The sequence below is a fragment of the Paramormyrops kingsleyae genome, chromosome 11 (assembly GCF_048594095.1).
Source record: "Paramormyrops kingsleyae isolate MSU_618 chromosome 11, PKINGS_0.4, whole genome shotgun sequence".
Lineage (NCBI taxonomy): Eukaryota > Metazoa > Chordata > Actinopteri > Osteoglossiformes > Mormyridae > Paramormyrops > Paramormyrops kingsleyae.
Window position 1 is genome coordinate 26,343,058 of NC_132807.1, and position 26,691 is coordinate 26,369,748.

A 26,691-nucleotide genomic window follows, 5' to 3' on the forward strand; every position below is an offset into this window, starting at 1 on the left:
CTGAACAAATAATCAGCTCCCAGATGGGTTCGTCACTTTTTGAGGTCCCCCTGAAACATTTCCGTTGTGGTGCCTGCTATTTGCAGCGCTTTTTTTGTGTTTGCAGCACGTTTTTTGTATTTGCACCGCGTTTTTTGTATTTGCACCGCGTTTTTTGTGTTTGCAGCACGTTTTTTGTATTTGCACCGCGTTTTTTGTGTTTGCAGCACGTTTTTTGTGTTTGCTGCGCGTTCGTGTGTTTGCAGCGCGTTTCCGTATTTGCAGCACCTGTGTTGTCAAACTGATGGAGACGTTTTCTTAATTTGTTGTGTTTTTTTCTGTTTGCATGTGTTTCCTTGAAGTTGCAGCGTGATGAGCTCTCTCGGCCACCGTACAATAGTATTGGGACAACTGGCCATTACACCTACAGGAACTTTTATGGCATCCCATTCTAAACCCACAGGTATCCATATGGAGTTGGTCCCCCCTGTGCAGCTATAACAGCTGCCACTCCTCTGGGGGGGGGGGCTTTCCACATGATGTTGCAGTGTGTCTGTGGGGATTTTTGCCTATTCATCCAGAAGAGCATTTGCGAGGTCAGACACTGATGTTAGACATGAAGGCCTGGCTCACAATGTTCATTATAGTTCACCCCAAAGGTGTTTGATGGGTTTGAGGTCAGGGTTCTGTGGAGGCCAGTCAAGTTCTTCGGCACCAAACTCACCCAACCATGTCTTTATGGACCTTGCTTTGTGCACTGGGGCACAGTCATGCTGGAACAGAAAAGGGCCTTCCTCAAACTGGAAGCATAGAATTGTCCAAAAATGTCTTGGCATGCTGAAGCATTAAGAGTTCCCTTCACTGTAACTAAGGGGCCTAGTCCAACTCCTGAAAAACAACCCCATATCTTTCACAAATGTTTGCAAACCTGACTGCATGGCTGGGTGCTTTTTTTATACACTTGTGGCAATGGGTCTGAATGAAACACCTGAATTCAGTGATTAAGAGGTGTGTCCCAGTGCCTTTGTCCATATAGTGTACATGTATATATATTTCTATATACAGTCATGCATCACTTAGCACATTCCGAGAAATGCATCGCTAGGCAATTTCGTCATTGTGCAAACATCATGGAGTGTTCTTACACAAACCTAGACGCGGTAACCTACTATACCCCTAGGCCACAGTAAACTTTTTATTTACAATTAGAAAGTAGAAAAGGTACACTCTAAAATAATGATAAAAAGTACAGTATAGTAAATACATAAATGAATAACAAAGTCATTTATTATCGTTATCAAGTATTACGCACTGTGCATGATTGCATGTGCGGTACCTCTACGTGACTGACGACAGAGTTGGTTTGTTTACACCAGCATCACCACGTGAGTCATGCGTCATTCAGCGAAATCACCAGCCCATAGGAATTTTTCAGCTCCATTGTAATCTTCTGGGACCACCGTTGTATACGAGGTAGGGATGTTAACCGATGACCGTTTGACCGGTGGTTGACCGTATCAACGTTAACCGGTCAAAGTTGTCGGTAGTCGGTTAAAAAAAAAAGTGATATCTAAATTAGGCTATTATAGACAGTGGACTATACGCTACTACAGTTAGCCATCTCATTCCTCATCTTTTTGTGTTAAGTGAACAAATTATCCCTCACACTCAATTTTTCATAACTCGCCTGTTTGTACTTAATAAACCAATAAAAACATTTGGCGCGAGGTCACAGCGTTTGGGTTCGCGCGCTCACAAGGTTTGCGAAATTTAACTTTAACTTGTTTTTCGTTAATTTATTTTCCAAGAATAACTAATGGCCAAACCGTTTTGTTATGTTTTAATAATTAGCACCCTTAACACCTGTCTGTGAGCTGTTTGTTGGCTACAGTATTCTCATTCATAGATTCTAATAATTTTTCGTTTATTTAATGTTATTCTTAAGAATAGCTGTAGGTTTTTGTCTGTTATGGTTTAGGAGATGTTGCCCTTAACAGAAGTTGACACTTGTCTTTTTGAAAAATAAAAAAATAATATTAATTATACAACAGAGTTGTCCTGTCCGTTATTAGAAGGCACACAGTGAGTTAGACCTGCCTTGGCCGGTGCGTCTTTTACGCATTCTGAAGGTGCCTGTTTTATCCATTGGTTTTATCATGTTGCAGTCTATTAGGCAACATTCCGCATAAGATGGGCTTAGATTTGGAAATACATTACATCTACATTTCAGTGGTAACCGATAAGGTGATGATGATCATCATCTTTCTTTATTATGGTTAGCACTACCTCAACTAAAGCGGCGTCTCTTCGGAGCTGTCATTTTCTTAAATGAGCCGTGGCAATGTTTCAAATGAGCTTCTAACCTAGACAAACGCCTTTATTTTCAAAGCGATCACCTTGTACCCAAACCATTTGAAACTAAGGAGCCATTTGTCCTACGATTACATACAACAAGCTCTTCGGCGCCGCGTTTGCGGGACTCATGTTTCGCGCTGTAGGGGATTTTAAAAAAGTGACGTGAGTGGCAGTGTGTGTGTGTGTGTGCGGGAGGCAGAGCGGCAGAGAGATGCGACAGAGTTGCGAAATTGCAGGCGCGGCTCGAAATGGCTGTTATTTCAAATAGCGTACCATATTTTAAACTAATCGGTTAACCGGTTTCAACCGGCTACTGAGGCTCGGTGGTCGGTCAAGAAATTTTTTAGTTTTCGCCATCCCTAATACGAGGTCTGTCATTCAGCAAAATGTCGTTATGCAGTGCACGACTGCATAGTTAAAGGAAATGCAGCAGGTTAATTTGGTGATTAATCTGACAATTTTTAAAGGTTATTCTTTTTAAACGGACTTATTTGAAGAAGGACACTACCAGCACGAATGGCAGATGATCAGGGCGAGATAATAACAGTAACGGTCACTGCGGATTGCACAGCTTGGAGGTACAGCACAGCTTGGAGGTACAGCACAGCTTGATGTTACGGTAACTCATTCACAGTCACGCCCGCGGTACCTCACAGCTTTCTATTGTAATGAAGGAAAAAAAAACACCCAGACAAACAAAAACAAAGTTCATTGGGATGTTTAATAGGCCTGCTGGTTGGGAAGGCCGTGCTAAGAGGCCCTGACGGCCCCGCAGCGCCTGCATAGCTGAACCTTTGAACCGCACAGGCTTTCATTTTGTTAACTCATAAAGCAAGGAACAAAATGTCAAATGTCATTCGACTCCCATAATGCATCAGAGACAAACACCAGTGTCCAGGCCTCTGATGCTTTGTGGTCATTCCCCTTCCCCCCCTCCTGCTATTTTTCATGTAAAATTCCTGATTTTCCAGATTTTTCTGCATTCCACACAAACAGAACTGGGACCCTATAGGTCGCCGAATGGGGCCCCCGAGTCAAACTGCACACCACTTTCCCATGACTGCCGAAGTTATATAAGGGTTAGTCTGAATTGCTGCGAGGGGGGAGTCGTGCGGCCCTGGGGGAGGAGCCGCTGCTGGCCTGGGTGGTCCTCGGCCCGTCATGGCGCTGACCTTGTCAGGACCGTCTTTGGCTGGGTCAACCCAGGGCCGTGACCTTCGCCACAATCAGGCTTTTCAGGCAAGGTGACCACCGCTATATAATGGACCAGGCGGACAGATGTAGCTGCCTTTGGCCTTTTGCTTTGATTTGTCAGCTTTACAAGAAAAACAGTGTTTGTTGGATTGTGCTTTTTTGTGCAGTCATTCTTCTAACAGCCAATGCAGCCACACTTCCATCTCTCTTCACGACAGCCAGGCATGATTAGTTTTTGTTTTTATATCAAAACTCTCCCTGATCACACCCTTTGGCTAATTAATCATTTCAATGGGTGACGGCCTCTCCCCATACAGAGGCTACAGCTCTGACGGCTCCCCGAGATACTAACCAGTCGTTTCTGTCCATATATCTTCTTCCAATCAGTTACCTTATGTGACTTTCCTGTAAAAGTTCTGCTGGCGTTATGCATCATTGAGATTTACCTACCTGGGGGGTGGGATCAACCAACCAGGTCACAGAGTGCCACCCTCGTGCTGTGGAGAAATTATGAGTCAGGAGGAGGGGGTGGCAGTGATCATACAACTAAACAAATAGGGCTTTTAATTTAATGGCTACAAGGGTGAAAGGGCTCAGGACACAATTTATTCTAAGCATCTTAAAATAGTGTTCCACGCATCTCCAAATAATTGATAGGGAAGTGGGTAGCATGTTGCTGGAAGAAACTGCCTGCATCACAAGGGGGTTACTGGTTCTCAGAAAATCCATCAAAGGTCTTTCAAGTGAAGCACCAGTATTGTTCCAATAAAAAATATTCAGTAGTTTAAGTGGCTCGAACTTTATGCAAGCTTCTTACTGTAATATATTATAACATCATTTCTGGCTTGCACTAAATCCAGTGGGATGAGTGCTTGCAGACACCGCTTCCATGGCAACCAGCGCAATCGACTTGCGTAAAGATCAGCCAACCGTCGTTCAGCTTTGGCTGGAACGCCTGCCTGGTATCACAGAGCACCGCTACAAAACTAACAGCTGGATGGCACAGCTGCAGCTGTGATCCAGGGCTTACACTCAAAGACAGAACTCCATGCATCTAATCTGATTCCCGCTTTTCTAATATGTCAAGCAGATTATGGCATTACAGCACTGAGGGCCTGCCAGAGGTCATCTGCTGAGATCTTCGCCTCTGGACTGGCAGATATTATAGCTCTTTGCAGAGCTGGACTGGCTGTTTGGCATACCGGGCATTTTCCTGGTGGGCTGAGGGGTATGTGGGCCAGCAGGATTCATCATGGGGGACCCCAAGTTCCAGAGTCGATTTTTAATCCCAGTGCAGCCCTGGCTCACTCTAGATCAGTGTTTCCCAATCCGGTCCTCAGGAACTCACAGCCGGTCCATGTTTTTGCTTCTTCCGAGCTCCCTGCCAGACAGTCTATTTTTGTGAGGGAGCAAAAACCTGGACTGTCTGTGGGTCCCTGAAGACCAGATTGGGAAACACTGCTCTAAACCAACAATGCATCTATAGAGAAAGGCCACTAAATTAATGCCAATAGGAAAGTACTTCAGTTGAGGGCCTAAGTGCTCATTCTGATTGCAAGCCTACATGTATTGAAGGTCTAACTGATCTCAGTTTCTTGCCATATAATGCTGAGTCAGGAATGATCGGGTGTGGGTGATTGCTTTGAATGAGAAGATTTAATTAATGAAAAGCCCCCCCCCTCAAGGGGGAAACACCCCAGAGCTGAATTCTCTCTCCATATTCATTCCATATGTAGAACAGCAGTGGGTCTCCACTGCACTGACGCACTAAATAATGCAAAATATGATGCAATGCTGGGTCAGCCAGCTTAACACACAATACATACTAAATTCCTGCTTGGAGAGAAAGCTGAAATATGAAAATTGAAGTATGAATGCAGAGTTATGTCCATAATGCATTTGAATTTAATCATGTGTTCAAATTTAAATCCCCCTTTTCAGTCTGTTCGACTTTGTGGATGTTATTAAGGGCTACTGGTCAGGCTGTTTCAGGCATGTATACTTATTTTCGAATTTCATGACACTTAAACCTCGCATGGAACCATTAATGCTTGCTGTCCTGCCCTATTTGATAGCTAATTTCAAATCAGATTGGCTCTGATAGCTTCCTGTAGGCATTTATGGATAGACACAGGATATAATGTCTGACATCTCATCTATACATACCTATCCATAAGCATAGCACTGTAATGTCGTAAGAACAAAATGAGTAGCGGAGCACAATGAAGACGACGGCAAATTCAGCACGTTTCATTGCCTTTCAAAGTCTGTTGCCTGCTGAAAATCTACAGCGCCCCCAGCTGGCTGGAGATCAGCACCCTTTTCCTGTCAAAGGGATCCCAAGTAGTGTAAAGTGTTACATTTTCACGCAGCACCTTTCGAAGCCTATTCCTCTGCACGTTTGAAGTGCTTAAAGATGAGGTGGAGAGAGAGCGGGAGTGGCGCGCAAATTGCACGCATTAAGCTACCGAAATCTGTTAACCTCCTCGCATTCTGCAAAACGAGTGGCTTGCTGCTAATTGAAGCGTAATGAATATTGCGAATAGCACAGAAATTACCGTCTACAAATGACTGAGCGATTATGGAGCAGCATGGAGGGCAATATTTCCCGCTAATATTTGAGTAAAAGCCATCCGGAGGACTTGCAGGGTTGCCAATTCTCACGCATCTGGTGTGGTACTCATGCTCTCTGATTCTCACGGTCATGCAAGAAATCTTACGGCAAATCTATATTACTCAGTTATAAACCTAGAATTAGCTAAATCAAAAGACTTGGGGTCGTTTGTAAACGCTACAGAGTAGGTAAGATGATAGAAATCTTACATACATGTAAATGCGTGTGCAGACTTGTCTCAAATTGAAAATCTCACTCCGACAAACTGAGCAAAGTTGACAACCCAGGTCTTGGGTGGACACAGCATCGGGTTCTTGGTGTCTCTGCCTCACATATTAGAGATGTTTGCAGCAAGGGGAACAGACTAACTGCTGCTAATTGAGAACCAACAGAACCAACCCCAGAACTCAACACGGAAAAGGCCCAGCTGTTGTCCATACATCAAAAAAACAGTCTGAGGACCTGCTTATGCTCCCTCCACACACACTTCTGCTTTCCTGCTCCATCCATCCATTTTCTCGACACACTTCTCCTATTCAGGGTTGCAGAACCTATCTTGGATGCTATAGGTACAAGACAGGGAATAATCCAGGATGGGGCACCAACCCATACATCCATGCCGCCGATTTTGATAACTGCAAATCACCATTGTGTGCTTTTGGACTTGGGAGGTCAAAGAGTTCTCAGAGGAAATCCCATGATGACATAGGGGAGAACATGCAAGTTCCACAGACATGGAGCCAGGGCAAGGACTCAAACCCTGATCCCAGAGGTTTGAGGCAACAGTACTAACCATCGACCCACCGTGCCACTTCCTGTTCCCAACACACTGCAGATTTCTGCCAGTATGATCTATAATAATTAGGCATCTCATTCAGGTTGTACTCTGCCTTCTTCTTTGTGCTTCCTGGTTCACAACAATCCTGCATTAGACACACTGCTATGGAAGATGGTGGGACGGACAGATGGCTGGATGGACAGATGGAAGGAATGACAACAGTATGACTATAAACCTGAACTCAGTGTTACCATATTATCACAGTTTAGTCCACTGAGAAAATAAAGTTTAAGGTCATAATTTTTTGGAGTTCGTCCATTAAATAGCATTAATTTTCATGGTAAGTTTTACTTTGAATTTTTCAACATACACAGTTCCATGAAACAAATATAGCTAATGAAAGGTAAGCCCAGAAATATCCAGCTACAGAAATGGACATCATTAGCCATCTCCCACGAAAAGATTAAAACTCTTTGTTGATCTCATGCCAATTTAATATGATCGCAGTGTTCCTAGAATTTTAACTCACTGAATGGATGCAATTTAAAATGTTGACATAAGAGCCTCCTAATGATCAGTGAATTCCCTACCGACTCGAGTTCCCTTCTTAAAATAAGCAATGGTTGCATTCCAACCGAGTACACCAGAAAGACTCTCACTGGAAACAGAAGAAGCAACACTCTGTCCAACTCTGATAGCTCCTTATCTCTCACGTTTAATTACAGATATTGTCTCGGATAGCTGTTTCTTTACGTTAATTACTGACAGCATCTGTCTGGGTTAATTACGAAAATGTTTATGTTGTATTTTGGGGTAAATTTCTATCCTTCAGCATGCAAGTCTCACAGCGCTTTGAGATACGGGAGAACGGTCCTAAGAAAACCTAATTTTTTGGCTTTTTTTTTGTTGATAAAAATCACATATAAACATGTTACCCAAGTCAAGGCCCCGTGAACAGATAGTTTTGCATAACCAGACAAGCCTTCAGCGCTCCACAATCTATTACCGCTTTCAAATTTGGGACCCCCCCCACCTCTAGCCAATTAGATGGGTAATCCGCAAATCCACCCGTAAATGGTTTAAGGCAGCTTGTTTGCAGGACGCGAGTTAGAGGGTCCCCATCTTCACAAGAACCTGAGCGAGGAAAGGGGACCTTGCACAAAATTTGGTGTATAAATGACGGTTTACTGGAAAATATCCACACAAAGCAGGGCACTGGGGAAGTGAGGCCTTCAGAGGCTTCAACGCGTTGAGATTTGGATCTTCCTGAAGTGAAGCCAGGTGAACGCAGTAACACACACACACACAGTCATTTAAATGGCTTTAATGATCCAGATAATTATGATGATGATACACTGAAGTCACACCGAAGACCCCAGAACCGTAAAACATAATTCAGGTTCTGCCACGTTCTGCGTCTTGAGTCCATGTGGTCATCAGTCACCAACGTGGGAAACGAGACGGTGTCACAATAAGGCGGCAGCCACTCAGCCTTTCGTCCACTTGCGTGCCAACGCTGCAATTACCTGGCATACCAAGGCAAGGCTGATGTCTGCTGGGTACCATTCCAGGATAATTGCTGTAATCCTTAGGGCCGAAGGGGAATCACCGTATGAGACGTCCGACCACAAACACGGCAAACGTTTAAAATGGACAAAGGAGAGTAACAGAGAAAATGAATGTGGATTAAGGATAGAAGAAACAGGGTCATTTCTAATTCAACTCATCCAAAACGTCTCATACACTAGACAAGAAAAGCACTCCATTTAACTAGAAAACCAGTTTATTGGGGGAAAAAAGCAGGTTATAACATCTAAGGTTAAATGACACTTTTGACCTTTAAGACATTAAATAGCTTTAGAAATTTATTTAGATAAATAAAATCTACACATTGCATTTCTGTTCCTCGACGAACCAGCTACACAATCGAACACTGAACGATGCTGATGTCTGACACGAACTGGCCGAGGAGGAATCGTGACGCGTTTACATTTGTGATCGAAGACAAACACTACGATTTTGTACAGATAAGCTACGTGTATGGAACACAACAGGGGTTCCAAGCGTAACGCACATGATTCCCAAACTGAAAGACATACTGTGGTTTTTCTGGTCCTGTTATTTTCCCCAGCCATCTATGACATCGTTTGACAGAATCTACAGTTTCAAAGTTATTCTTCAGCATTAAAGTTTTAAGACGTGATGTGCTTTCACCTGTGCTGAAAATGTCAAGAGTAACAGTATGAGTCATAGCTGCACCTCGGTGGGTCTGTAACGTACCAGAAGCATTTCAAAGCATTTAAATGTGATTTTTCTTCTTTTCTTTCTGGTTGAAGACTTTCTTTTCCGTCAAAATATATTACCGGTTCCAGAAAAAAAAATTCCTGGAGCAGAGAACACTTAATACACATCCTGCCTTTTTCTTGTTCTGGTTCACACGGTGCTTTTCATACTCAGTAGTACTAATGTGTGCACACGAATGCGCACTTTGATTGGCCCTCGCTGGGCAGCTGCTATTCGTCCTACAGCGGCGGGGGGGGGGGGGGGGGGGGCGGGGCGATGCAGGGATGGCCAATAGCTACATGCACATTGAACACTGGGGTTCCCTGCTCCGCAGTGCGGAGTAACCCCCATCCGTAAAACACTACCAGCACCTCCCCCTCCCCCCCCCCCACCCCTCATACCTGCACCCTGGCGCCATACCCGTAATACTACCCCGCCCCCATTTAAAAATGTCAGCAGTTTCTTGGTGACTCTTGTAAATGACTTTACCGCGCAGTGTTCGCCTTGAAGGCATCGTGTTTAAGTAAAGATGAAGGCATCTGTACAGCACTTTTCAGCTACAAAAAACCAGTGTCTGAACAATATGGAGGTTCTAACGGTCTGCGAACCACACCTGGACACCAATAATAACGGGAGATTCTTGAATGTGCCCCCCCCCGCAGCCACTTAAAAAAGGGGGCAATGGACCAATAATATCTTAAGACTGTGTGTCAAATACCAAGCCTTGAACTCCATTGGACAATGGGCAAATAAAAAATAAAAATAAAAAAAATACTATTTTAAATTCTTATGCTTATTCAATATATATAATTTTATAAAAAGAAATTTGTACAGCCTATGTACATCTAAATCATTATGAATATTATAATTAATGACTGCTCATAGATCTTTTAAGATTATATTATGTTAAAAATTGCCAAACGGCCAGGCAAGTGGCAGCTAGCCTCACCAACATGTCCTCTAACGGTGTGTCACATGGCACAGGGGAGAGCCAGTCACAGGGCAGCCAGCTTAAGTGCAAAATTCCTAGTGAGGGGCCGGACCAGAGGATCAGACACCCCCCCGCAGGAGAGCTGGCACTCCTCAGGCTGCATCTTCAGTCGTGGAGGATTGAGGGGGGAGGGGGTCACAAAATCATTTTCACTTTGGCCCTGGAATGCAAAGGGTTAAAGGGCAAGGGCAGGTCAAATCATAACACAACCGAGGGCGGGGCCAGCATAGTGGCCTTGACCTATCACGGTCTTTGACACTTTGATGACCTCACGCGGTGCTGGCTGGGGACATTTGAGTGACAGGAGGTGCCCTTGTTGTGACACCGGGTCCTGCTTTTTGCCCCGCTGGGGCTGATGTGCCCGTTCCCCCACAGTGTCTGGCCCGTCTCAGGCTCCTGCCTCCTTCCTGCCCCCCTCCCCCATTTTGGTGTCCAGTCTCACTCTTAAGTGCCACGCTAGGGGCTTCACAGCTCGGTGACGTGCATGGGGTACCCTTGGGGCAGATGCTGGGGCACTTGCGGCTTGAGCCTGCGCAGGTGGCAGCTGTGGCAGAGCAGGTGACCGTCCAGGGGGAAACAACGGTGCCCCTCCTCATCATTCAGCTGAAGTCCGCAGTCCTGCGTAAATGAGACATGACATGAAATGATGAAATGAAATGATGAAATGAAATGATGAAATGAAATGATGCCTTATTTGCCATCTGCACAAGTACAGCTACACTAGAATGGTTCTTTTTGCAGCCTTTCCTGCATATTTGTATTATTCCACTTTTGGTAACATAAAAAGCTAAGCTTGGGGTTAGGCCATGAGGCAGCCCTGGAGCATTTCAGGGGGTTAAGGGCTTTGCTTAATGGTCCAAGGGGCATGAGACTTTCTAAGCCAGGGCTCAAACTAGCAGCCTGCTGATCACAGGTGGTGAGCCCCCCCCCACCCCCACCCCCAGATGAGTGAGATGAGGGGAGGGGCCTGGCCCTGCAGTTTACATTCAGGGGTTAAATGCAGCCACCTGAAGTTCATTTAAGGCCGGTGATGGAGACGCTGAGCCACACTGCTGCTGCCTCGTGGCTCGTCACTGCGGCCACACGCCGGGCGAGGGATGGGGGGACGGGGAGCTCGCGGTTAATGAGAGAAGCAACCGGAGCCAGAACAGTCTAAAGGGCGCCAGCTGAGACAGCAGAATGATCCGGCACCCCTCGGTGTGTGACTCACGCTTGGCTACGTTTTTAACGAGCACAGAAAAATCATGTGTGGTAACCTCTGTTTCCCTCCCCCTTCCTAATTAGGAGAAACTTTATTTTCTTTCATTCGCTTTTGATGACTGTTTAAGGTTCATCTGGGCCCACGGTGAGTCAGGGTCTGCCTTTTGTTTCCAGCGGGCACGACCGTTAGCTGGCGTGACGAATGCGGCGTGTGACAGCGGCTAAGCTAACAATGGGCCAGATATTGCCCGGGGCGCACGGCACAGTGCGTAAACACTCCGTCACGAGATGCACGCCCCAGTGTACGAACGCTGCCGTCTGATGACGACCCTGCAGAAACACTGGGGATTGCAGAGCCCCTCATACAGGAAAAATTATTCTGCAAGCTCCCTGCCAGTAGGTGGAGTACTGTGGGCTGTGTTGGTATAACAACTAGCTGGAACCTCACTGGAACCAAGGCAGGTGCTATCAGCTGGCTTATCTACCCCTGCAAACACGTCCCTAAGAGGGCGGAACCAGAACCCTCCATGTCTTTGTTGGAAGCAACGGTGGTGAAAACCATTAAATGAGCTCGTTATACAAAAGCAACCACCAAACACCATGTGGGAGGTGGGGGCAGATAATAATGAGGACCACCAGATAAACACACAGACAATAACCAGCAGAGTGTGGTGTTTACCAGGTGTCTAGGTTTCTACCAAACAGCTCAGTTGACCTTATCATGGTTTGATTAACTGTAAATCTGTTATCTAGATTATAAGCATAGTATTAGATTTTTCCCAGATAGGATTAATAATAATCACTTAGGAACTAAGCCAGGAAATAACCTTATAACCTTTCAAATCAGGCCACTGCTGTTGGGGGGGGGGGGGGGGCAGATCTTTAGCGATTTTATTGTTGGTCGTTTTACCCAGTTTTGGTCAGCTTGTCGGGTGGCCGGGGGGGGGCGGTTTCCGAGTAGCTGTGGAATGCAGTAATGCTTTCGTGGCAGTCTGTCTGGCTGGCCTTTACAGGAACGCTCTCACACACACACACACACACACACACACACACACACACACCAGAGGGACCCACCTCACAGTGATAACATTCCACGTGGTAATCCTGCTCCATAGACACAACCCTGATGGTCTCTTCAGAGCCCTGGCAGAAGACACAGACAGACACAGATTAATACAGAGAACAGAAGATTCTAGATCCTATTTAGGGAAGCCTCAGCCATTCTGCTTTTCTGTCTTAGCTGCCTAGAAAAACTATTATTTTAAATCTATCCATTTATTCGTTTTCTGCACCCGCTTGTCCGTTTTGTGATTTCATACCATACTTCCTGGAGACTGAGCCCCCCCTAAGGGTCAAATCCTAGAACTGCCCCCGGATACAGAAGCCCGACTTTTTAAAAGATGGATGTGTGTTCATGCACAACTTCAACTCATTATGGCCTGACTCTGCTCACAAGATGCTGCGTTACCTGGGCAGGAAGGATGGGCAGCTTGCAGGAGGCGCATTTGGGAGCAAAAACCCTGGAAGAGAAAAGCAAAGTCAGCCCCCATCTGTATGTGCTCACTGAAGGGAGGAGGATCTAACTTAACACATTCGAGGATGACAAGTTTACCTCTGAAAACACACGTTTGCTGACAAGCCATGTAACCAGGTGGAAAAACCAAAGAATTTAATTGTGGTGCGACAAACAAACCTTAATGCATCAGTAAGATATGACAGGGATGTGTGCATGGACTGTGGACCTCCACATCACCACAATAGTACGTTTGTTCAGAAAATGCCAACAAAGACCAAACAGGGAGTGTTCAGTACTGCGCGTGTAAACCGGGCTGCCACTAAACACTTTTCTATGGATTAATCTGTAGACTGTTGAAACTATTGGTCAATTCATCAAAAGGATTAATCTTCCTCTAAAAAAATCAAATTTACTGTTTAATTTTATTTTGATAACAAAATGCACGTCGTTGCAGGGCTTTGGATGATGCACTCCGATCTTTCAGCACTGTATGGACCTTGCTTATGCCCACAATTCGAGAAGCAGATAAGCAGTATGTCTGAAATACTGAGATGCCAAAAAGGCAGTAATCTGTATAAATTTGGCGTTTCCTAAAGCTTAATGAATTTGGTTAGCGGGGAGCCACCTGCTAGTGTTTTGGTAAATTAAGCAATAAGCAGTGAAGTGGCGATGTAGATGTGTTCAGCTGAGCAGTCACGTTTTTTGAAAGAGGATACTGTGGTTAAACTAGGTCAGAGGCATGGCGGTACTTTTTGCAGTTTTTAGTAAATATCGTTTTTATTTTTATTTCAGTTCACAAATTATTGTCTTTTATTTAGTGTCTGTTCTTGTTTCGTTTTTAGCTTCCGATAATAACACGGGTCCCAACAAGCCCAATGCGCACAAACAAACACTGGCACCGTCAAGCAATATATAATAAACCCAGATTCTAGACTGAATGTTTTCTCAAACACTTATTCAATGGAGATTCTAATGTAGCAGGGAGGCAGCTTTGTGGCTTTAATAAGGTGTATTTAGCAGCTATAAGGACAAAAGATATTAAAAAGCTCTCCATACTGACGGGAATTTAATAAACATGAATAAACAACATTCAAGGTGGTTTTGCCTCCTCTGGCGATCCATCACCCAGAATCGCACCCGTGCGCCTGTCCTCTTCAGGTGCTACGCCATGGTGCGCCAGTCGCTATGGCACGACACGGAATTCTGCAGTGTACAAACCGCCTTTTTGTTTTGTGATAATTTGAACTACGTAGTGATCATAAAGAAAAACTGTTGTAATCAATGGAAGCGTTTTAGAAATCATAAAGGCGATTTACCAGCGTCTCCAGCATCGACGTCATCGACTATGTTGACTAATCATGGCAGCCCTGGCGGCAAATATCAGAAGGTCCTTGATAACCCATCCTGGACTACAGAAGGTAAGATGGGATGATCTACGGGCTTACGTGTGGTAGTCCTTCACGCAGTAGATGTTGTTCTCCACATCCACTGTAAAGGGAACCCCGTCTAGGGCCTCGTTGCAGATGACGCAGCGGAAGCAAGCTGGGTGGTAAGACTTGCCGAGAGCCTGGAGGATCTGCAAGCAGATGGGGGGGGGTGGGGTGGGGTCCTTAAAAACGAAGCACCACCAATGGATCGATTGAAGAGAAATAGTGCACACCCACACAGTGGATACTGGAGCTTGACTTAATGGTTCTGTTCTGCTATTGGATTAAAAAAAAGTTAACCTGGAATGCTTTGGTTTAAACTGGTTTAAAATAAGAGTTGAGTTACTAAATGACATAACAACATAATGGTTATTCTGCACCCGCCATCGGGTGAGAAGGTCAGAGCGAGCATGGAGCATGCAGTAACTCTCAGGCGTTCCCTTACCATCTCCATGATGAGATGTCCGCAAACGAAGCACTTATCAGCCGTCTGCTGGAAGCCGGAGTACTGCAAGGCAGACAGAGGCACTGAACACTCAGCCACGTCACGTTTACAAATGCAAGATATTTTCAAAGCTCTGGAAGAAGACATGCCACCATATTAGCGACCTACGGAAATATAAAAAGCATTACAGTTAAATGATGATGCGATGATGAGTGTCCCAAAAGGACGTGGTCAATCTCCTTCAAATGGATCAGGCTTGCTCTGACCCATGTTTGCACGCTGCTGTTCTCTCCTTGCCCTTTCCCCACAAACGCAAAGGGCCCTACTACCTCTTACCATAATGACCATTAGGACAACCAGCATATAAAGGCACGTGTTCAATGCATTTCTAAGGAGACTGTCCATCTGGGCTGATACCCCATAATCAGTCCTGCAGGAAGACCATCTGCAGAGCGATACTCTGGGGTCACAACCTTCCCATGACCTCGAGGTGGTGGTGGAGGAGGCACTGGTCACATACTTGTCACATCCAGCCCCACTGCACCTGAACCATCTGTCCGCATCCTAACTACAAACCCTGACATAAAGTAGGGCCCTATGATTTCTGCGATGCGGAAAACGCGGACAGAATCGCAGAATTCAATAAATAAAATGGAATCCGCTGTAAAACGCGGAATGTCGTATAATTCGCTGATATCGGTGTGTGGGCAAAGCAAAGCAATGGTTTCTAATAAATTTTGCCCACTGCAGCCCCCTGTACGCATCACCTATTGAGGCGGAACTCCGCTTTTCACACACAAACGCACAAATACAGGAGGGAAGAAAGTTCTGGTGAAGCGACTCGCTGGAACACCGAAGTCCTCAAAAAAATTACAAAATTTGACTCAGTGCTAAGTTTAGAGCAGAACAAAACCCAAACGATTTTTATGAATCGGGAGAACAAGTCTTTTGTAAGTTTTGCCAGCACACGATAGACTGGACCCACAAAAACACATTTGACGACCACTTACAGTCAAAGACTCACTTCAGAAACAGAGACAAGAAGCAAACTAGAGCGAGTCACTCACTCCAGCCAAGTCTTGGTCATGCAAACAAATCAGCTGAAACAAGACGCGAGTTTACTAGAAAAAAATAAAAAGCTACGTCCGTTTTTGGTCGAGCACTGTAAACGTGGAGGAGCGCTGCCAGAACACGAGAGTAGCCTCCGTCAAATCCAGTTCCCCCGTGTGTTCGAGCAGAATATGGAGGCTGGGCGACAGAAGCTTCAAGGAAAAAAAATATCATTCGTCGACGAAACTACCGATGCAAGAGACTGCAGCGTTGTGAACATCGTCATTGGTGAGTGAATTAAGTAGACCGCATTCACACCAGTAAATTAAAATACATTATACTTATAAGAATGTAATGCAAACTACATGCATTACAATATTGCAATGCGTTTGTTAGTTATGCCAATAAGTAAAAATGTGCATATTTCTTTATTTTATCTGTTGTAAAAATGAACCGTTTCTGAATGACTAATTGTTAGGTGATTACTGGTGATTAGCATCAGAATAACAATGGATAATTAAAATAAAGTTAACTAAAAGTTTCTTATTTCTCTTATTTATGCAGGTTTTGAAGGCCAGTACTTTCTAGTGGATGTAATTTTCCATGGAGCAATGCAACTACTCAACCTTTGCCCAAACAGTAATAGGCTCCCTGCACAACAACAAACTGGGTCTTGATGTCTGGGCAGAGGTCACAGACAAAGCTAATGTGAAATACATAATTTTCTTTCTTTTGCATGAAAAATGAATGTTTTTTGTTGTTTACAGGTAAATGTTTTACCAAAGCAGTAAATGTTCTGCTGAACCCAGCACTGTGTTGAATAACAGCATTAAATGTGAGATTTTTTTCCTATTGCATTATTCTTTTTCCCCCATCCACTCCATAATTAGACACTTTTTAGGTGAATGAATATAACGTAAAACATGGAATTCAGAAGAATAAAAATGGAAAAAACTGAATTTAGGGAAAAAACAAAACGGATTTCATAGGGCCCTAATGAAGCCATGATTACTGCCCTGAAGATCACAGCATCCATAAGATAACCCACATATTTTCCTCTTTGGAAATATCTTAGACCTAAAAGTGCAGCAATCGCTACCATATGTATGTAATCTGTTGACCCATTTCCCAGCACACATGCTTACACAATGGACTTTGTGAAGGCCCTTAGTTAAGCAACATATGGTCGGTGCTGATCTAATCCAGGGTTGCCAAGTATCAAATACAACCAGGCAGAACCATGAGAACATGCACCTGCACCAAGACGCTACAGCTATACTCCATAAGACAGATTTCTCTTATAAGGAGACCACCAGAGAACCTCCAGGTTTTCATTCTCAGATGACAAACTGGACCAAAGAAGCCAGCGAGCAGATAAGCGTCTGAGAATACAGTCCCTTTGTCTAACCCATCCACACAGAAAGCAAGGGCTCAAACTCACCAGGAAGTCTTCTTCACAGTAGACCTTGCCGTTGACATTGTAGAAAGCTTTTCCTCTCAGCCTCCTCCCTGGAAGAGACAGAAGGAAATCTGAGCTATATTTCTAAGTGCTGTGGTTTCATTAATGAATTAATGAATGTTACTGCACAGCCACCTGGTCTAAGAAGGGAAGCCTTATGCACACAAACAAGCAATTTAAATAATTACTTCCAAAATTGGACTAAATGATATAATGCCACTACTGGGAAGTAGAAAAAAAATTCAACAAATGGCTCAGCTTGTCAGGAGCACGATTCGGGGTTCACTCGGGCGCCCCCCTGCCGTCCCCCACCTCATCCTCAGTGTGTACAGTGCAGCTCTCACTCGGGCGCCCCCCTGCCGTCCCCCACCTCATCCTCAGTGTATACAGTGCAGCTCTCACTCGGGCGCCCCCCTGGCGTCCCCCACCTCATCCTCAGTGTGTACAGTGCAGCTCTCACTCGGGCGCCCCCCTGCCGTCCCCCACCTCATCCTCAGTGTGTACAGTGCAGCTTTCTCTCGGGCGCCCCCCTGCCGTCCCCCACCTCATCCTCAGTGTGTACAGTGCAGCTCACTCGGGCGCCCCCCCTGCCGTCCCCCACCTCATCCTCAGTGTGTACAGTGCAGCTCTCACTCGGGCGCCCCCCCTGCCGTCCCCCACCTCATCCTCAGTGTGTACAGTGCAGCTCACTCGGGCGCCCCCCCTGCCGTCCCCCACCTCATCCTCAGTGTGTACAGTGCAGCTCTCACTCGGGTGCCCCCTGCCGTCCCCCACCTCATCCTCAGTGTGTACAGTGCAGCTCTCACTCGGGTGCCCCCTGCCGTCCCCCACCTCACCCTCAGTGTGTACAGTGCAGCTCTCACTCGGGCGCCCCCCTGCCGTCCCCCACCTCATCCTCAGTGTGTACAGTGCAGCTCTCACTCGGGCGCCCCCCTGCCGTCCCCCACCTCATCCTCAGTGTGTACAGTGCAGCTTTCTCTCGGGCGCCCCCCTGCCGTCCCCCACCTCATCCTCAGTGTGTACAGTGCAGCTTTCTCTCGGGCGCCCCCCTGCCGTCCCCCACCTCATCCTCAGTGTGTACAGTGCAGCTTTCTCTCGGGCGCCCCCCTGCCGTCCCCCACCTCATCCTCAGTGTGTACAGTGCAGCTTTCTCTCGGGCGCCCCCCTGCCGTCCCCCACCTCATCCTCAGTGTGTACAGTGCAGCTTTCTCTCGGGCGCCCCCCTGCCGTCCCCCACCTCATCCTCAGTGTGTACAGTGCAGCTCTCACTCGGGCGCCCCCCTGCCGTCCCCCACCTCATCCTCAGTGTGTACAGTGCAGCTCACTCGGGCGCCCCCCCTGCCGTCCCCCACCTCATCCTCAGTGTGTACAGTGCAGCTCTCACTCGGGCGCCCCCCTGCCGTCCCCCACCTCATCCTCAGTGTGTACAGTGCAGCTCTCACTCGGGCGCCCCCCCTGCCGTCCCCCACCTCATCCTCAGTGTGTACAGTGCAGCTCTCACTCGGGTGCCCCCTGCCGTCCCCCCCTCACCCTCAGTATCATTAGCACTCAAAGGTCTACAATATATCACCTAATAAAAAACAACAAAAGCTAAATAGTTTCCAACCATCCGAAGCTGTCTGGCGACTCGGTTCTGCCTTAGAGGCAGTTCATTAACATATTCACCCAAATATAGACCTGCCTGACTGCATCTTTCAGAACACATTTCAGAGAATAGCATTCAATATTAGAACTGCCTTTATGAGTGTAATCCAATATATCTAATATTTACATTTGTTCCTTACATTAAACATCCCAGCAGCATATTGCACTCACACACCATCCTTTGAGACTTTCTCCATTCCTTACAAGGTCTTTATACCTACAGTACAACATACACCACAAAGCCTGCTTTCCAATCCACCTTCAAAGCCCATGAATATAATAGTAATGAGTAATTCATTAAAAAACAAACACACACCGCATGACCAACTCATTTCTAAGTCTCCTTTTAGCCTTTGAAACAATACTGAGATTTCTTAAAACCAAAATACCCTGTGGTTATTTTGCAGACACGTTTTTCCAAAGCGACGTGTTGGCGGAGCGAAGAACACATTCTACATTCATGCTGTCAAGGAGGTAACTAGGCATCAGAGCGGCTAGACCCAGCTTACAAGTCCACATAATTATCAACAAAGCAAGAACCTCATAAGATAATAATAAGTGCTAATAAACACAACATAAGAGCATTCAAATACGTTAGTGAAGGAATTCATGTAACAGATGGGTCTGGGCGTTTAGGATGGAGAGGGAGACTGGATGCGGTTTGGCAGCTCATTCCACCATCAGAGAACCGCACAAGGGAACCGTCTGGAGTTACCTTCCTCTCGTGGTGGTGAGACAGGACAGGTCAGGAGGCGCCGTTCTGTGGAGATGGGCACCCGTCCATTGATGGACCTCTTACAGGTACAACTGAAGCCGTATTTAAAGATACAAGCTCTCACCACTAGGACACCAAAGCGCAATGATTAAAAAAAAAAAAAAAAAAGTCAGAAATACAGGTTTGCCGGCACTGACTCCGGCACCGAGCTGCCGATACCCAAAAAGGGGGAATATGATTAACGAGATCCTGTGGACGCGCAACCTGAGCTGCTTTTACAGCCCTCATTTGCTGGAATTCTTTTAACGCACTGAGTGGAACGATACAAGTTGGGCAACAGGCACCTAAGGAGAGGCACCAGGACAAAGACCGGCTCCCTGGCAGGTCCCAGACGGCCACAGGGCCTGTGCAAACAAGGACATTCCTTTGGCCTGAGGTCACAGGCTTGTCCTATTCATGGGCGCCCAGGAGCCGGTCCCTGCGCTTGGGGATGTGCTCAGTGCTCAGTGTGGATGGGTGCAGGACTCCATCTCCCACTCCCCATCTCTCTTTCCTCATCTCTCCCCTCCCTCCTTCTCCTTTGTCCAGAGAAACGGTGCCTTTCAGCTGGGGAGTGTCTGGCCATAGTCCCATCCAGGACCTTGAAGCCGTTTCCCTGCAGCATCGCGGCAAGCGAGAGCGCAGCTGAGCCAGACTCACTCAGTTTGCTTTTCCATTACGATCAGGAAGTTGGTGACAGTCAAAAAATAAAAATAAAACCAGCACAGGGAAACACAATGTTTCAGATTTATTATGAATATATGATATGTAAATATGTATATTATATATACACACACACACAAAATATATATGAACAATCAGTTTATTCCAGAAAAGGCACAAATGCCAGCCAGATTCAGAAGTGAAAATGAAGTGAAATTCTTCACCAGGCTGAAGGTAACATAAAAACAGACTTTCCCTGGAATGTTCTGGCACAGCTCAGCAGTAGGAAACGGCCATAATTGTTCCCCTAACACTGGGCACCGAGCTTTAAGACAAACACCGTCGTTTCACTGGTGGAAAATAAAAAAAAACTTAAAAACTGGTGCTCACAGTGGACTCACAGCGTCTAAAATAGCCACAACACAGGATGTCATACAAACACAAACAAAAAATGTGGACTCTGGAATCAATTCAACAAAGCAGTTTGGAATAATATGCTCATCTCACCAATGGCAGGAAAATACCTCAAAAGATGACAATTTAAAATGGATTAGCAAGAGCGGATACCTTGATCATTACTAATGTGTGCACACCCTTGACCAAAAAGTACGTAGCACTGAACCATATACACGCATACATACACTATATGTATTGTGACACTCCTTGTAATCAGTGAATTCCGGTGTTTCATTCAGACAGGAGCTTCATGGAATGGGCTTCCGTGGCCAAGCAGCTACAGGCAAGCCTCACATCACCAAGCACGATGCCAAGCGTTGGATGAAGTGCTGTAATGCACACCACCACTGGACTCTGGAGCAGTGGAAAGGTGTTCTGTGGCCTGACAAATCATGCTTCTCTGTCTGGCAGTCTGATGGATGAGTCTGGGTTTGGTAGATGCCAGGAGAACGTTACCTGCCTGACTGCATTGTGCCAACTGTAGTTTGGTGGAGGAGGGATAATGGTATGGGGGTGTTTTACAGGGGCTGGGCTTGGCCCCATAGTTCCAGTGAAGGGAACTCATAGTGCTTCAGTATACCAAGGCATTTTGGTCAATTCTATGCTTCCACCTTTTTGGGAACAGTTTGGGGACGGACCTTTCTGTTCCAGCATGACTGCACCCCAGTGCACAAAGCAAGGTCCAATAGGACATGGCTGGGCGAGTTTGGGACTTGACTGGCCCACACAAAGCTCTGACTTCAACCCCAACAAACACCTCTGGGGTGAACTAGAAAGAACATTGCGAGCCAGGCCTTCACGTCCAACATTACTGCTGGACCTCACTAATGCTCTTCTGGATGAATGGGCAAAAATTCCCAGACACACCCCAACATCTTGTGGAAAGCCAGAAGAGTATCAGCTGATATAACTGCAAAGAGAAGATCAACCCCATACTGATGCCTATGGATTTAGAATACAATGTCAAAAGCTTCTGTAGGCGTAAATCGCCAGGTGTCCCAATATAGTTCACTACAGTCAGTGTGTGTGTGTGTGTGTGCGCGTGATTATATTATATATCACTATCACTATCACAGCTGACTTTTCAGTGTTAAATACAAGAAAACTGCCTTGTCAAGTCCTTCACTGCCTTCAATTCCCAGGTGATGGTAAGACACCCTTCAGCAGATGCGTGACAGGAAATCCAGTCAGTGAAGATTTAATGGAAGAGCTGCTAGCTTCAAATATCCTCAGAAGATGGGCAAAATTTCTTCTGACATGCAAAAAACGAACACACAGAAATTAGCTTTTTTCTTATCATTCAGTGGTGTAGAGTACATTTAATGAGCACTTTATTAGGTACACGTTCGCGTTAATGCAAACTGCCTGCTCCTCTAAACTGGGAATCCTGGAACTGAAGAGGGACACACACAGTGAAGAGAGAGGATTACAAGGTGCAGTCGCGAGACGCGGGACGCAGGTCATTTTAAATGCGGCGTTAGTGCTGGGTGCAGCTCTGGTGATTCCAGCATCCCAGAAGTAGCCTCTTACCTGGGAATTACAAACTTAGAGTTGCTTAAAGTTTACCGAAAATGGTGTGGTGAATTAAAAAAATTATAAAAAATCATCCAGTCTGTGGCAGACTGTGGGCGAAACCAGCTAGTTAATGAGAGAGATCAGAGGAGAATGGCCAGAACCGTTAAAGCTAACAGGAAGACCACAAGTGCAAAAAGAACAGCTCAGTACAATAGTACTGTGGCAGAAAGGCATCGCTGAATAGAAAACCCATTGAAGCGATTTGGACGGCAAATGTGGGTCCTACCCAGTACCAGATAAATGGGAGCTAAAGCAGCCAATCAGTATTCATATCAAGATAAACAAATGGGACTTAGTTTGTCAACCAAAAACCAAAAAGCTGTTAGAACTCAGGCTCCACTCATTAGTCTGATTAGAGAGAATCTGATTTGACAGCTTTGGGGTAGAGGGAGACTGCTGACATCACAGAGCAGAGCGGAAGGAGACGGAGGAAGGAGTGTGATTGTGGAAGGCCGACCGTCTCAGGGACACGCCTGTGTAAATCACGGGCCGGCCACGGGGAACACCCTTCTCCAGAGACCCGACGAGCTCAAGGGCATTGGGGACCTCCAAAAGTATTAGATGACAGACTTGTAGCAGAAACAAGAGAATAAGAACCAGAGAATCTAGAACTGGGGATGAATGCAGAATGTCACAAAGGTGGAACCCAAGCCAGAGATCTGCTGCAGCATGCCACAGAAGCCCCCACCCCGCTGGCCACTCCAAACGACCCCACATTGGATCAGTGAAGAACCACCAAGCCGGAACCAGAACCACATCCCCATCCTCACAGCTCCACATGACTTCAGACTAATTGAGAGCTTTCATGCTGATGTTCAATGAGGAAGTGTGTGTGTGTGTGTGGGGGGGGGGGGGTCCCAGTGGGGAAAAGATTACATAACCTAATGGGTGAACATCTCATGCCTGATGCACAGAGTGTAGCGAGGGGCTCGAAACCGACACGTACATCAGCTCCTGCTAACAGGCTGTACAGGATCCCTCTGCGGACCGTGTGACCTAACAGATGGGGGGTCCCCATAACAGGGCGGGTGGGGCAGCAGGCACACGCACACGCGCCACACCGCTGGCCAAAACAGGCAGGTCTCTATCACGCGCAGACACCTGTGGCTGAGAGCAAGACTCCCAGATGCCTCAGACAGGAAACGACGAATGATTCATTAGGGCCTGTGGTCTTACTGCACCCTGGGGTCGCACCCCCTGCACCCCGGGCGAGTACAGGCTTGCCGGTCTCCTCCGCTCCTCCTTACCCCCCCCCCCCATGGTCACGCCAGACACACTGTGAGACAGGAGGACTACAATCACAAACAAATGGGATCTTCCTAAAAAAGACAGGAGCCTGTCCTAAAAAAACACCTCCACACGCCGACAGAAGCTGCTATATTTTAATGAGGAAAAAATACCTGTAACAGGTCTGTTCATTGAGTCTGGAACACAAATACTGTGCTAAGGAAGACGCTCAGATGTCCAGCGGGTGGCGCCGTGCAGAGCATGAAGGAGTGTGTGACTCACTTCCCCAGACTGATACAGAGATGTGTGCACCTAGTCGGATTAAAGTCCTCCTGAGCTCCAGCGGTAAGGTGGTGTGAGTGGGCAAGTATATTACATTGTGGGGAAACTTTTCACCGTGTAGGGACATTTCTTCTGTCCCCACGAGGGCATCCTGAATTTAAAAAATGTGAATGCAATTACAAAACAAAGGTATAGTATATTGTTTGGTCATGGCTGGGTAGGGGTTAAGGGTTAAGGTATCATTGACCTGTAAATCGTAGCCTAGCAACAAAGAAGGTTACAGGGCAGGTTTCAGCCTGAATCTGCAGTCAGGGGCACATCTGCCTTCTGTCCATCATTAGGTCACCAATACAGAACCATGTACTTTAAGTCAAATGCAGCATCCTTCCACTGCCCCGATGAAGCAGAGGCGTAGACATAATAGTTAAACTGGTTATTACACCTGGATTCAATGGATTCAAAGGGTTTATTGTCATTTGTACTGGTACAATTACTAAACACAATGAGATGTTTACTTGTGTATTTCCTGCAGACAAACAGGGTAACACGACATGGGACGAACAGTTATCTAGTTACCGCGTTACGCAGCAGCTCGGTTCAGTCTGCGCTGACTCACACGGCAGGATTTTGCAAAAGGAAATTCACAAACTTAAGGAACATGTTCTTTCTGCTGCCAATCTAAAAATAGCCATTCTACAGTAAAGCACTTAACATTACCAAACACCACCAATGTACCCATATTTTACTGATAGCATGTCGCTGTACAAAAGCTCTGCTCTTCATAAAATTGTCTCTGGCTTTATCATACTACTTTTATTATACTTTATTATACTTTATAATACTACTTTTATTATACTTTACTATACTACTTTACTATTATATATATCTGGCTTTATTATACTACTTTAAAATTGTCCATAATTTGTTAAAGAAATAGTAAACAAAAAAAAGTCATTTTGATCGTTACAGTATCAATTACTAAAGAGATGCATATCAACTTCAGGCAGAAATCACTGCGACATGGAGCAGAGAAATTGACTCATTAGCCTATTGGGAGAGGCGATCTTAATTCATGTATTGGCCAATCAGCCAGTCAGTGATGGCTTTACTGAAATGTGTACTGCTCTCGTCTGGGAGATGTACCTGAATGTCATTGACATGTGCAGTACCAAGGCTCCTTGGGCTTATAATGCTTTGCCAATGCAGCTAAATCGATGAGTCCCCATAACATCCAGTTATGGGCACAATGAAGGCTACGTTTACTAAAAACAGTGCAGGCGAATGTCGCTTAAGAGAAGAGTCCCAACTTGGATGGGAGATTACAAAGCTTCTGGTCACTGTAAAACAGGGGTGGGGATCCTGATCCATGGAGGGCCGGTGCGGGTTTTTGGGATGGCCTCTCAGTCAGCCAATAATAAAGCAGTGGTTCTCAGCTCCAGTCCTGGCGACCCACTGTTATTGGCTAACGGAGAGGTCATCTCAAAAATCCACACCCACAGTGGCTCTCCATGGGTCAGGTTCCCTACCCTTGCTTTATAACCTCAATAAGGATGGTCAACAGAGCTGTGTGACATGGGGATGGAAGTAGGGAAAGGGACTGAGTATTGAGGGGGGAGAAACAGAAATGGGCATCAGGACAAGGGACAACATGCCGGACTAGTGGGCTACAAACGGGATACAGAACTGGGTATCAGGAGGATACAGCAAAATCCAGCTCATTAGACTGGCCATGATTGGTCAGGTGAGATGAATGGGCGTGTTTCTAGACGTTGCCCCACCCCCAGGACATCCACAACCCCACCAAGTACCATTTACACCTCATAGCCGCAAAGCTAGAATGTTCCGGTTTAGTTACAGGTGATCCCGCGATATGCAGCATTTTTTTTGCTGCTGCGCCTTAGAGTCCCATGTGACACGTGAAGGACCCCCCCCCGAGGGACTAGAGGCTCGTCTGTCCGCCTGCCCACACACGCTCCCCACATGCAGCCTGACTGGCAGCGTCTTGGGCACAAAGGCACCAGCTGGGGGTCTTACTCATCACCCTTGGGTGGATCGTCTGCGCCGGTGGGGCTTTTAAGCATGGCAGCCGGACAGGTTCCCGGCTGTTCCGGGAGAAGCACTGGGCGCATTTTGTCTTTGTGCAAAATTTGTCAGAAACGTACTCAAAAAAATAATATATAATAAAAAATAAAAATAATCCTGCCCCCTGCAATTGTGAAATATGAATTCATTCGTGCCTGTATCAGAACACCAGCACAGCAGAGGGGCAGCGCTCAAGAACTCCGATTAAAAGCAAGACACACAAACGTACGCATGTGGACACACACACACAGCGAAACATCTCCTTCATGACTAAGCTAAATAAAACTGCAAGATGAGACTTAATGTGTTGCACGGCACGGAACAGAGGTTCTTAATGCTAGGCTATGATTTAAATTAATAGTTCTCCATTAACAAGTTTAAATAAACATATAAAGAGAACGAGTGCAAGCAGAGCTTCACTGTCAGTAAGGCAGGGCAGCCGACGGGCAGCCTTACCGCAGGAGAAGCAGGTGAAGCAGTTGGTGTGGTAAAGGTTCCCCATGGCTTGGCAGGCCTGACTTGCTCCGTACACACCTTTCCCACATTTGATACAGATACCTGAGACAGAGAGTGAGAGAGTGAGAGAGTGAGAGAGTGAGAGAGTGAGAGAGGTCAGTGCAACTGCACACACACCAATGAGTCATTCTCACTGCAGATTAGATCAGAAAATCTGCCTAAAAATCTGGGAAACTCCCATAAGGCAGCACCTCAGTAAAG

General features: G+C 46.1%; 1 protein-coding gene and 1 long non-coding RNA gene across 4 annotated transcripts in view; one reads left to right on the forward strand and one right to left on the reverse strand.

The window, feature by feature from the left end:
- Positions 1-1,427: 1,427 nt before the first annotated feature.
- LOC140593466 (uncharacterized) lies at positions 1,428-20,403 on the forward strand. Of its 2 annotated transcripts, none has more exons than XR_011993868.1 (4): positions 1,428-2,953; positions 19,343-19,409; positions 19,572-19,736; positions 20,239-20,403. It is a non-coding gene; the product is annotated as an uncharacterized lncRNA (long non-coding RNA). The 2 variants fall into 2 exon arrangements; XR_011993869.1 differs by having other exon boundaries at positions 1,429-2,930.
- Positions 8,686-26,691, reverse strand: part of LOC111832734 (Wilms tumor protein 1-interacting protein homolog) — a 30,080-nt gene continuing 12,074 nt past the window's right edge. The window contains exons 2-8 of one of the 2 annotated variants that reach the window (XM_023790401.2): positions 26,431-26,532; positions 17,274-17,341; positions 14,783-14,845; positions 14,356-14,486; positions 12,863-12,914; positions 12,469-12,537; positions 8,686-10,812 (exon numbers count right to left, since the gene is read on the reverse strand). In XM_023790401.2, coding sequence (XP_023646169.1) covers positions 10,660-10,812; positions 12,469-12,537; positions 12,863-12,914; positions 14,356-14,486; positions 14,783-14,845; positions 17,274-17,341; positions 26,431-26,532 — 638 coding nt within the window. In that variant the 3' untranslated portion in view covers positions 8,686-10,659. The remainder of the gene's footprint in view (positions 10,813-12,468; positions 12,538-12,862; positions 12,915-14,355; positions 14,487-14,782; positions 14,846-17,273; positions 17,342-26,430; positions 26,533-26,691) is intronic. The other variant, XM_023790402.2, reaches the window with a different exon arrangement.